Source organism: Arvicola amphibius, chromosome 1 (assembly GCF_903992535.2).
Source record: "Arvicola amphibius chromosome 1, mArvAmp1.2, whole genome shotgun sequence".
NCBI lineage: Eukaryota > Metazoa > Chordata > Mammalia > Rodentia > Cricetidae > Arvicola > Arvicola amphibius.
Window position 1 is genome coordinate 166,307,637 of NC_052047.1, and position 13,287 is coordinate 166,320,923.

The 13,287-nt window shown below is 43.1% G+C and overlaps 1 protein-coding gene across 3 annotated transcripts in view; it reads left to right on the forward strand.

Annotated features, from left to right (window-relative positions):
• Positions 1-13,287, forward strand: part of Dock8 (dedicator of cytokinesis 8) — a 203,431-nt gene that overhangs the window by 42,801 nt on the left and 147,343 nt on the right. Inside the window, exon 2 of one of the 3 annotated variants that reach the window (XM_038327158.1) lies at positions 7,739-7,841. In XM_038327158.1, the coding sequence (XP_038183086.1) occupies positions 7,739-7,841 (103 nt within the window). Of the gene's footprint in view, positions 1-7,738; positions 7,842-8,526; positions 8,546-8,809; positions 8,836-13,287 lie in introns of those variants that run through there. The other 2 variants (XM_038327166.2, XM_038327176.2) reach the window with 2 other exon arrangements.

The window sequence follows — 13,287 nt, forward strand, 5'->3', positions numbered from 1 at the left end:
CTGAGTGCTTGGTACCTTAGGAAGAGTGCAGCTTCTTGGTTCCCATCACCTAAGCTAAAATAAGTTTTGAGAAAAGATAGAGTTGTTTGGGTACATGGTCAGATAAGGATGGGGAAAGTGGTTCTTTTTTAAAAATTTCCCCAGGCCTCCTTAAGTACTTATGGATAAGGCTGTTCCTTGTGTACAAAAAAATAAAAATAAAAGCTAATCTTTCCTGCCGCCCCGGCTGCTGGCATACCTCATGTTTCCTTTAGAGGGGGAAGTCAGAGAGAAGCCTCTGGGGCTGTGTGTTTTCCTAGTGCAGCTGCTGGTGCGGCTGTGGTCCTGATTGTCCTACTTGGAGATTCTCACCATGTTTGCAGTCAGCACTGGAAAGGAGCCCAGGGATCACATAGCCCAGCCCTCCTGTTTACACATGATAAAGCTAAGGTCCAGCCTCATTAACCAGTGTGCTTGAATCCAGACAGATGGCAGACAGCCTTCCTCAGGACTGTGTGTCCTTGGGGTCCCATTCTACTTCATTCTTCTAGACACACACACTGCACCAAGAAGGCTCAGCGGGGAGGTTATAAATGCTTTAAGTGGGAAGGAGGAAACCCGATGTCTCGTGGTCTGACTACACTGTGTTCCTCTCTACCTGGGTTCCTTCCACCAATGGTTTTATTCCAAAAACTGGCTGAACAGCCTCCTCTCTTCAGATGCCCCCTAGGCATCCCTGGGCGGAATTATGACTCCCTGTCGTCTGTTCACAGAAACCATGCACATTTCCCCCTTAGATTTATAAAGTAATTAACCCATTGCCCGTCTGCCCACCTTTCACTACCCATTGGATTAGGATTCCTAGGAGCGTGAATGCATCCTCAACATCAGTCTCCATCACTTAGCTGAGTGCCTGGTGCTTGGTCGTTGCCTCAGAGTTTGATGAGCAAATGATGAGCCAGTCATTTTCTTATGCAGTTTCAGCAAATAGTCAGCCTTTCTGGTTGTAAGAACCACTCAGGATTGCTGGCTTAAACTGCCATTTTTTTCTGACTGTGCCATTAGAGTTGATTCAGAGCAAGTGTGTCAAGACAGCTACCAATTACTAGGTTGGTGCAGATGGTCTAGCCACTGCATTGGGCAAGCTCAGTTCTGCAGTTACTTTATGGAGTCTTGGTCCCAAATGTCTGTCACGGTCATGGCTAATCTGAATGCAAACATGGGACTTCTCTCCCTGCCCACTACCACCAGTCCCTCATCACCATGCTGTCTCCCCATGAGGACAACATGTTAAACAGATCCCAAGGCTCACTTCCAGTTAACTTTAGGAAAACAAAGAAGAGTCTAGTACTAAACCACTAAAGTTCCTTAGGAGGAGGTTGACTCAGCCCACTACAGAATTATCACCATGATACAAGTCTGGAATCCTGAAACCAGTCATGGACAGGTCAGATTTGATCTGAGAATCAAGGCAGAGGTAAATTCCTCTATACTAACATGGTCCTGTATGACCATTACTACAGAGCTGACCTCTCACCGCAGCTTACCTGTGTGGGCACAGTCCTTTAAGTTAGGCCCAACCAGAAGTGAGGGCCACTTTGGACAGAAGGACACTGAACAGCCACTAGGGATTGAAGTTTCAAATCAGTAAATGTAATTACTGATGGTTTTGCAAGTTTCGAGACAGGGTTTCCCTGTAGTTTCTAGAGCCTGTCCTGGAACTAGCTCTTGTAGACCAGGCTGGCCTCGAACTCAGAGATCCGCCTGCCTCTGCCTCCCGAGTGCTGGGATTAAAGGCGTGCGCCACCACCGCCCGGCTGCAAGTTCTTAAAATCCAATGGAACATGCCTTGCCCATGTGAGAAATCTTTAGATATGAACTTAAGCAGCTTCATATCAGAAAAAGAATCCAAGTGAGGTAGCAACCAAGTTCTCTTGCTGTCATTATTGAGAAGCTTGCTGGCCCATGGGGATATTTCCACACTGTGTTGATGGTTATTCATCAGTTTGACAGAAACTAGGGTGACCTGGGAAGAAGGGACCTCACATGGTAAATTTCCTATGTAAGATTGGCCTGTGGTTAATTCCGTGGGGCATTTTCTTGATGAATATTGGTGAGGGAGGCCCCAGACTATGATGGGCGGTGCCATGCCCAGACAGGGGGTCTCTGATTATATAAGAATGCAAATCAAGCAGGCTCTGGAGAGAAAACCATTAGTGGTTTTCTTGCATGATCTCTGCTTCAAGCTGCTTCCTTGGGTTCCTGCCCTGGTTTCCCTCAGTGATGAGCTGTGACATGGGAGTGTAAGCCAAATGGACCCTTTCTTTCTTCACATTCTTTCTGGTCCATGTTTTATCACCAGAAAGTAACTAATGCACTCATAGAGAGAGACTCAACGATGATTCCACTTACAGTTGTTTGACTTTACAATGCTGCAGAAGTGATGCGTGCTCAGTAAAACTATACTTCCAGGTTTTGATCTTTTCCCTGGTAGACAGCATGCGTCAGGATACTCCCAATGCCACGTGCAGCATCAGGCTACAGCTCCCACGTGGCCACGTGGTTACAAAGGGGAACGATGATTCTCTGCAGTGCGCTCTGCTGTTCAGCAGTTGTATTTGGTCTCAAGGACATGGAACATGATAATTTGGGTGGGTATTGATTCCAGTCCCTCGCGCATACTAGGTAAGCGCTGTGCCACAAAACTACATCCCTACCCCTTCTTATTTAACTTTTAGACAGTACTGATCATAAATTTATAATTCTATTGCCATGACTTCATTTGTATCTGGGGCTAGAGACATGCTGTCTAGTGTTCCCACTTCAGAAAGATCACCATGCCTTTGATGAGAAAGGTGCTTGGCAGCTCTGAGACAATAGCATGTTATTTCAGAAGTCTTGGGGAGGAACTGAAGGCAGACGTTTCTGGGAAAGTTTGTATTATCTACAAAAGGTCAGCAGGAAGGTTTGAAAGGGCCAGATGAGGGCCGGGCCTGTTGTCTTGTCCAGGCTCTCTTGTGACTACAGGCAGCATCTGAGTGTGTAAATTGATGGCCATTGTGTTGATCTGAGTTCCTGCAGTGCTGAGCTCATGCTGTATTATTATTCATGTGAGGTAGCTTTGGCTTGGGACAGTCTAATCTGATTTTTTAAATTGGTGATGTTCCAATTTCTGATTAAAACCAGTTTCACTAAACATGTGGAAACAAAACCCAAACTTCCCCATTTTTACTTGTCACCCTAGACTAGGTAATTTCTGCATTCACCCTTATTTTGTACTGACACTTGTAACTCTTATCTAGAGCCACCACAGTTTAGATACAGCACCTGCACTTCACATGTATGTAATGTGCACAGTTCAGTGACTCTTAACATAGTCAGAATTACTGATCTACCAACAGAATTTAGAACATTTTCATTAGTTTAAAAAGAAACTCTGCTGGGGCAACTTTCCATTGCTCTCTAGTCCCATTCACCCTTATCAATCACTAATCTATTTTCTGGTTTTATAGATTTTACTATTTCTCTATTCTGGGAATTTCACATCCCCTGATTATTGGCAGAGATTTCTGTCCCATCTGGTCCTACAGTCATCCAGTCCCAAAGAAATACACAGAAGCCTACATTAAACTGGTTGACCTATTAGCTCAGGCTTTCTTTTTAATCTTACATATTAACCCATAATTCTTTTCTATGTTAGCCATGTGGCTTGGTACCTTTTATCAGTGAGGCATTCTCAACTTGCTTCCTCTGTGTCTGGGTGACAGTTGCAGACTGAACCTTTCCTCTTCCCAGAATTCTCCTGTTCTGGTCACCCCACCTATACTTCCTGCATGGCTACTGGCCAATCAGCATTTTATTAAGCCAATACAGCAGAGAAATCTTTACAGGGTACAAGACCATTGCCCTACAGCACTTCCCCCCCCACACACACTTTTTTCCTTCCAAACAAGAACTCTGAATCTAATCTCCTTTGTTTAGTTGACCATTACCCATAACAACTTGTAACCAAGACTCTAAACAATGACAAATATTCATAGTTCATTTTGGGGGAATGTGGGTATAGTTTTCTACTTCCTGCTGATTGGGGGTGCTGATAATCTTATGGGAACCTAAAGAAAAATTAGAATTATGGTCAAATCCTGACTGGAATATTCTGTGAGGCTTGATCATCTCAGCCAGCAGTTTTGAAGCTTTTCTAGATGTAGAACTCAGAGGAAACTCCAACAGAGGTCCTCTGATATGTTGAATCATTTGGGCCATCTGCTGCTATTAGAGATTTTTCTGGGGTGGGGGATCTTTCTTAATCAAATCTGATTTTTCTTAACCCAGAATAAATTCACAGCCTTTCATTTCCTGTGGAAACAAAAGCAAAACCTCTTCTCCAAAGTAACATATCTTTTGACTTAAGATTTTGAGGTCAAGACATTTTCAAAATATATATGTTGGATCAATCCAGCAGCATTTATATTCGAATGTCTTTTAGCAACTGTTGCTCCTTCCTCAGCAGTCAAATAATTCAAAGACAACACAATAGCATACAGTATCCAGATTCTTTGTGTATTTTCCACCTTTACGTGGCTTTATTTTAAACTCTATTTCTTTTATTTTATTTTTAATTTTTGGTGTTTTGAGAGAAGAGTTTCTCTGTGTATTTTTGGCTGCCCTGGAACTCACTCTATAGAGCAGGCAGCCCTTGAACTCACAGAGATCCACCTGCCTCTGCCTCCCAAATGCTGGGATTAAAGGTTTGTGCCACCACACTCAACTAATCTCTTTCTTTGTTTTTAAAAAAAGGACTTTATCCTTTTTCTTTTCTCTCCCAAGCCTACATATACTTTTAAGCACACTGTAAACCGTTTAGAGGTTTTCTCGTTTGAATCTATCTTTACTGTATATCTCTTTCTGACCACAAGAGTCTTCAATTTGCTAAGAGATACAACTAGGATTAAAGCCGTGGCTTTGATCCACCCCATGCCTTAGCTTTCTGAGAATCTAGCTTTATGGCAGAGGTACTGGTGGGAGCCATGTTTATTGCTGCAACTCTACAGAGTTTCAAGGTCCCTGCCACCACCAAGAAGCATGCTGTCGGCTATTCATAAACACTATTTAAGTGTTTGGTGACTGGGTCTCTTAAAAGAGCTGCAAGGTTGTTGCAGCTAAAGCTGAGTCAGGAAGCCTCTTTTAAATGAGATGTACTTGCTTCTAGCAAACAGAACCCACCTGAGAAAACGCTGCTACCAAGTAACTGTGCTTAACTCTGTTCTTTTTGTGTCTAGAATTCCTTCCCAAACTCTCTCAGGTGGATTTAGTTATCACATTGATGCCATTTGTTGGCTGAGATTTCTGCCCACCCAGTCCTGCAGCCATTGGTTCCTGACATGAGACAGAAACTCTGAATTTTTCTTTTAACAACATGCTTAGATTTAGAGTAGGATAGAGCCATTGTCCAACTCCAAAGCCAGCTTTGATTTTTTTAAGTGAGTCATGACTATCACAGTTCTTGTTTTGAAAAAAAAAATAAAAGGGAGAAGTGCTGTGGGACAGTGGTCTTGTATCCTGTGTTGATTTCTCACTTGTATTGGTTTAATAAAATACGGATTGGCCATAGCCGGGAAGGAACAAGAGAATTCTGGGAAAAAGAAAGACTCAGTCTGTAGTTGTCACCCAGACACAGAGGAAGCAAGATGATAAAAGGTACCAAGCCATATGGCTTACACAGACAATAATTATGGGTTAATGTAATATGTAAGAATTAGTTCATAAGAAAGCCTAAGCTAATAAGCCAACCAGTTTATAATAAATGTAGACTTCTGTGTGTTTCTTTGGGACTGAATGGCTGTGGGACCAGGCGGGACAGAAACTTCTGTCAACACCTTAGGATGATGCTGTTGGGTTTCCCCTGTATACTACCGTATAGTATACTTAATTCCTTTCTTTGATGAATAATATTCCATCTATGATAGATGACTTTTGTGCATCCTTCAGCTACTGAACTTTTGTGTTATTTCCACCTTTGGACTCTTAAGAACAATGCTGGGGGGTTGTTTGTTTGTTTGAGACAGGGTTTATCTCTGTATTCCTGGCTGTCCTGGCACTCACTCTATAGACCAGACTGGTCCAAAATTGAGAGATCTGCCTGCCTCTGCCTCACAAGTCCTGGAATTAAAGGTGTGCACCACCAGGCCCAACTAGCTGTTGTGCTTCCTGTGTATAATGCTATTGTGAATATTGATTTTTAAATTTTCTGTTTCATTTTCTGTTTCATTTCTCATGGAGGTACAGCTACTGGTGGGATTTTGGTATATATAGAAATTACATGCTAAGCTTCCTGAGGAACTGCCAGTTGTTTTGGAGAGAACTATACCATTTATGTCCCTACCAATGACACATGTATGTGCAATTCTATATCATCTGACAACACTTGGGACTGACAGTCTAGTGCTCTGTTCTGTTCATCCCCATGGTTGTGAAGAGGCATATCATTATGGTCTGCTTTACATTTCTCTGATGACTCATAGAATATAATAAACTACTCACACCTGACACAGTGTTTTCCTTTACTGTTCAAATATTAAATAAAGACAGTGCTCTAGGAAATTATGAACATAGTTCATATCGACTGCTGCCCCTTTCTGTGGTGTTCCGTGCTTTACCAGGCCCTAGTACAAGAGCCAGTAGGAGCATGAATGCATGCCAGGCACTTACTTCTTCCTCATGCTGAATCCCAGGAAAGGAACCCAATGGGCCCGACTTGGTTTATGTATCTACCACTTGGTTTGTATTTCTGCCCAAGCAGTGCACAGATGAGTAGGGACATTTGGAAAGCTAACAGGGTGCTTTTGTGGAGAAAGAAGTAATGACCACAACTAGCAATCTCCTGCTTATTTCTGTGCTTCACACAGAAGCCTGGGAATCAAATGCTTATGCTCTATATACTGTCATGGTGGAAACGTAAGTTCTGTTTATTTTTTTATATCTCCATAGTACACAGAAGCATTGTGTTTCAGTTTTACATATGCTTTGGTTGGACACTGAGAATATTTCAAATATACAGCCTATTTGATCCTTAGTAATCTGATTAGTTTCTAGTTGTATCCATTAATGATTCTGGCTTCATGTGTTTTGACCTGATTGTACTATGGGTACCTATTTGGGAACTAGTTTGAAAAGTCAGCCACCATCAAATGATATGATGAGAAAATATTTGTGAGTTCCAGTAACCTAGCAAATGAGTGTCTCCCATGTCATTGGGTCACTTTCGTGGAAGCTGTTGAAAAATAACCCAGTACTGGGGAATTCTGGGTCTCACTGTGAAGGTGCCTGCAGGGAAGTGGGCATTTTCATGTGACAGGCTCTAGTGCATTCTGCTTTACTGTCAGCCAAGCCAAAGCCTCAGCTGCCTGCATAGAAGATGGCAGGGTTAAAATGGCAGGTAAGTAGAGTCAGAAAGGAGCATTCCTTTCATTGTGGCAGCTCCTCTGGGCAGCCGGGGGTCAAAGGTTTAGGATATTTATATTGTACCTCAAGGCCTTTCTGCCTTCTGCTTTAAAATAGAGGCTGGCAGCCATGACTGCAGGTACTCTGGCCCCTGTGAATCGCTCTAGGGTACATTTGGTACCCAGAAACCACAGTCTCCACTAACCGACCTCTGAATATACTTCAGTCTCTTCTGCTCACCGCTCAACCAAAGATAGCACCGTAACTTTTGCAGTGTTTTTTTAAAATAATAACTTAGATTTCTCTATTTTAATTCAAGGTATTCATCGTCGGAAATCAGAAAGCAGTTTACACTCCCACCCAACCTCGGACAGTGCCATCGGCAGAGCATAAATACATCCGGTTTCCCCTCCCTGCAGCTAGTAAGTATGTGTTCCAGGTTTGCTTGACCAATGGTCAGGGACAGAAGTGCCCAGCATCTAAGCTGCTCACCACCTAGCCTTAGCTCATTTTGCACCTAGCATTCTCTGCCTGCTGCGTCGTGACTCTGCCTGCCTTTAGACATCAAGCATCTCCTGTCAGGCAGGATGTGCATAGAACGAGACAGCCCAAGATTGGTTCTGATGTTCTCTGTTTAGGGGACTTTCAGGCTACTCAAACTCATTCCAATTATAGCTCATATTTGGGAAGGGGGGAGCCTAGAATTTGACCATTATTTTTAGCATGCTTTGGTTGGAAATTTTTAATTGACAAATCTCAAAAGTCCAATTTACAACTCTTTCTTTGAAATAGTTTTTTTGGAAGTAAAATTTACATACTATGCAATTGATCAATTTTAGGAGCATGGTTTAGTGAATCTGGGAATTTTATTAGTCGTTTAACCTCTATTCAGCCAGTGTCTATAGTACTCCCATCCCCCTTTTATGTCCCCTTGATCCCATCCCAGGCAGTTCTGTTCCTTGCTGTGGTTGTAGTTGGCCCTGCCTGGAACCTCACTCCAGTGAAATCTATCACGGAGAACAAACCTTTAGTTTTAAAACATAGCATATTCTTCTTTCAAGGTGCCAACTGGTGAGTGCATGTGGGTACCATATTATTTATGGACCGGAGGCCAGCTGTGTGTCAGGTGAGGCCAAATTGTCTTAGCTGAGACTGTTTGCAACCCAGAAGTGGGTGCCACTTCCTTTGAGGGAGCTGAGCCTGCTCTACCTTCACTTCCTCACACGGCACAGCCCACAGCCACACTCTCTGGCTGATCTAGTGGTTATCTTGAGGAGGGTAGGTTATTTTCTGTTTCTAGTTATTACTTCAAAACCACTTCTGCTCTTAGAAATTTTGTAAACTTCCCCCGTTTCCTGTATCCGCCATTTTGTCGCCTGTAACAGTTTCCCCGCCGCGTTAACTGTGTGTCTGCAGGTATGTTTACTGGCGTGATCTGGGATTATTTCAGAAGGATATACTTTATGCATTGTGTCATTAATGAAACAGCACTAACAAATAAATAGCACCTTCACTGTGAGAGCTTACCTGTGGTGACAGCTTTTTGAAAACCCTGTTTATGACTTTGGAGCCTTGCTAGGCCACCCTTTTAATTCATCTTTTTCTGTCGGCTTCAGAACTTCAGGTTACGGCAGAACCACAGCCAAGTGTGTGGTGCCTATGTTCTTGGAGTAAACAAACTAGGATGTGTTACATACATGCTTAACTGGGTGTTTTCTGACGAATGTTGTATTTCAAAGTGTGTAAAAATTTTGTTGAAGAGTGATTGGTTGTACTTTTAAATTTTAAACAATGTGGGGGAGCTTTGGTGATTGCTTTTAAAAAATATTAAGACTAGAGCTCTCTGTAGAGCAGCTGCTAGGGGAACAGCGTGGACACAGTGGAGAGGTTTTTAAGGAAGTTTGCAGGTTTAACCCCTTGTCTCCTAATCGGTCTTTGTGGTAACACCGTAGCCTTGCATTATGGCCGGAGACATCCTTGTTAAATGGAAAGTTACACAGGAAGACAATGTCATGTTTGCAAGTGTCTTTCAGTAGTTGGCTGTCTCCTTAGAAGGCTTTGACAAAAGTGAATTTTGGTGAGTTACTTCAGTGGCTGGGAAGTCAAATTAGCATGTGGCTTAGCTGCCTGTATTCTACAGAAGGTATGAAGGAAGCAGGTAAAAGGTTAAAATGTTACCAGCACCTTTCCTCTCGTGGCTGTCATTCAATCCTAGTCCTATTTGTATATAGCTGTTCCTCACATGTTCTTCCCACTTGTTACAGTGTAATTTCCTCAGTCCTTCCCGGGCTCTGGCTTGCCCTGTTTCTTCTGTCTGTGGAAGTCCAGATGCTTGATCTACCTTCTCAATCTGTGCCCTGTTTTAGAAAACCCCAGCTCCCTGGCATCATCTGCTCTCATTTGGTGGTGTGGGACTGTGTGACTGTGCCTCCCCTGCAGCCATCTTCTCAGACAAGGCTCCCAGGAGAAATCACCAGGCTACGAGGTGATTTTCCTTTACCTTGAGAACATTTTTTCCCTAGATAAATAGTGGAATGTTTCAGTAAGAGTCATTTTTAGCAAGGCAGAGGAGTGACTTATCACTCAAGCTGATGGAGCTTTAGAAAATATATTAAATCAGGGGCTGAATTCTAGACTGCTTGGGCATCATTTTGGCTAATTAAAAAATAAGACCAAGTCCACTTTGACTGCTTCTTTTGCTTTTAGTAATATGATCATTTTCATAACTTCATATGTTGTTACAAATGATTAGTGAAGAAATATATTTAGTTGAAGCCCAGTCATTGCTGTTGTCAAGAGTAAAGAGTTTGGGTTCAGATGAGCCCAAGGTAAAAGGTGGTTGTCACTTAATGTCTGTATAACTTGGGACAAGCCACTTAACCTCTCTGGAGATTTCAGTTCCCTTTTCTACAAACTTGGCGGCTTATGTTACCTTCATAGTATCAATGTAGAGCTCTATAGTAGGGCCTGTGTAAATAGTGGGTAGTAGTGTTGCCTTAGGTACTTGACATTATAGAGATCCTGTCAAATATTAAAAGTTAAGTAAGGGATGATTCCAGCTCTGTGAGGCTTTGTGATCTATTTGGGAAGACAAGTCATCCAGAGGACCACACTTGCTTTAAATGTGATGGACATTCAGAAGAATGCTCTATAAAGGCAAAAGCTGCTGGAAGATCTGAGAAGACCCAGGAGATGGGTCCTCAGCCCTGACTGTCCATTAGAAACACCCAGTGTTTCTTTATAATTCTAGCCACCACCCCCAACCCCGCCTCGAAAACAGCTAAGTCGGAATTCCAACGGATAACAACCAACAATATTTTTACATTGCTCAGAATGTTGACAGGTCCCCAAACACACAGGTTGAGAGTCATGTAAAGATTCTCAGGGGAGTGGGGGGGGTCCAAATAGCAAAGGGCATGTACAGGGGTGGTTTCTTTTGTTGTGCATGCAAATGTGTAGTAAGGAAGGACCACATGATACACCTGTAGGTAATCTGCACAAAACCCAGCTCTCTGTCATGTCTCTAATAAATGAGTGGGAGGCATTACATTGTATTGTCTCCTTTTGTTTTATTCAGTTTTTGTTTTTAATGCTAGCTGTAAATGCTTGCCATGAAGACTGTGTATATAAATATTTTCAAAATAGATAAGCTACTTTTTAAAAGATTACATCATTTTTTGTGTGTGCACATGCACATGTGTGCTACGGCATGCCAGTGGAGGTCAGAGTTCAACCTCTAAGAGCTTGTCCTTTCCTCCTGCCACATGGATCCTGGGGGCTGAACTTAAGTCACTGGGCTTGAGGGCAAGCTGCTTTTCTCACTGAGCCATCTCTCCAACACAGTGAACTTCTTTTCCGTCTCGCATGTTTAATATGAAGGAGAGCTATCACATTTACAATGTGATTTCCAGACACAGTGGTGGATTGGGTCTGCCTTTGAGGACAGAGCTAGAGAGATGGCCTCTGGCCATCCCATGTTCTGGCCTGAGATGCCCACCAGCTTTGGCATTCTCTGCTGCCACTGTCGTGGGAGCAGGTTAACCAGAGATCTGGTGCCAACCCTCTCCATAAGCAAACAACTCTACACCTGATGCTTGCATTAAAACTGTAAAATGTTCAACCTTTTCTCTGGTTATTAAAAGTAGAAGGTATAATAGGTGCATAGAAGAGAGGTTTTGGATCTGTGACCTGTGTGGTGATTAATATTCTTGAGTTCATTTTTATGGAGAAAAAATATACTATTTCTAAAAACAGCAATAGAAAAGTCTGAAGTGAAATGACAGCTGACAGCTCTGCATGAAGCCAAGGATGTAAAAAGCCACACCCTGGGCATGCAGCAGAGCACCTGAGCACCATGGCTACAGGACTTGTTTGTATGTCTAACATTCATGTTTTTAAGAAGTCTCATGCCTGAGACGCATTCTTTCCTGTGTGCACACTGGTTTCTGTGAAACACAGCACCCTTTTTCTTTGCCAGCTAAGCATGGCTTGAGCTCTGACTTCTTCACGTCCTTTGTTGTTGGTTGGACTGGAGGGACATGATGGAAAATGAAGTGCTCCCGTGTAGCTTCCATGCGCGTTCATGGTAAAGGATAAAACACAAGCCTTCTGCATGCAGAGCCAGCACTTTGTTATGATCGCGGTAAACAGGGACCAGAACAGGCCAGGGAGATGGCCCGGGGTGAACCGTGCTTGACACTCAAGCATGAGGACCTGACTTCAATCCCCAGAACCCACATAAAAAGCTAGGTGTGGTGGGCTCTGGGAAGGTAGAGGACAGGAGCATTCCCGGGGCTCACTGGCTAACCAGCCTCATCTAATAGCCCCGTGTCCCAGAGAGAGCTCCTGTATCCAAAAACAAGGCCAGTGACTCCTGAGGAAAACCGCAGGTTGGCCTCTGACCTTCACATGTATGTACACCAAGTTGTGCCATGTGCACACACATATCTGATTTACTAAAAAACAGACTGATGGTCATAATGCCACCTCCACGTCTACAGTGGCATCAGTGGAAGATTTCCGCTGGAGGAGGCAGGAAAGCAAGCTTCTTATAGGTCACAAAATACTTTGAAATCACTGAAAGGAGAGGAAACTTCCTGCCTTTAGCTTTGTTTGCTAAATGTCGAGTGGTGACTGTATTTTTCATTCATTGAAGGTTTATTGGGTTTTTCCTCTGTACCAGGAATGTCTCCAAGAGCTATGGATAGCAGTCATTAATGCAGCAAAGAACCTACCCTTTGTTCTTGTGGAGCGTTTTAGAATAGGATCTGGGTGTAGACAAGTAAGTGAATGTCAGCTGTGATGAGGGCAGGAGGGGTTATGAAGAATGAAACAAGCAAAGGGAATAACGGTACAGACGAGATGCTAGTTTAGGGCGGGGGGGAGGGGGATCTGCCAGGACCTCTGTCTGAGTAATTGCCAGATGATGGGGCAGACCATTGCCTGCTCCTGATCTCTGGACCATCCATCCCTATCACAGGTACTGAGTTTTCACCTTTCATGGCTTTGAGTTTCAGGAGCATGGCAAGTGTTTTATTTTAGCCAGACTGGAATCTTTTATGTTTGGCTATGAGGTTTCGACTTTCCAGTGCTCAGTGCTCGTTCACTAGGTGCAACTGTGTTTTGCCATGCTTTTTAAGTGCATTTCAGTACCTGTGCTTGAGTTGCTCATAATACACTTATGCCTGTCATTCATTTATTTACTATAATAGCTGAGCATTCAAGCCCACGCGAAGTTCTGAGCAGGATTTGTAGGTAGTTGTAAATGTATTTTTTTTCTACCTGTTCTGATGCACACTTAACTATTTCGCTTGTATTTTGGTTGTCTCATGAAATACTGGTTCTTTGGAAGGCCTATAAGAGAAAACA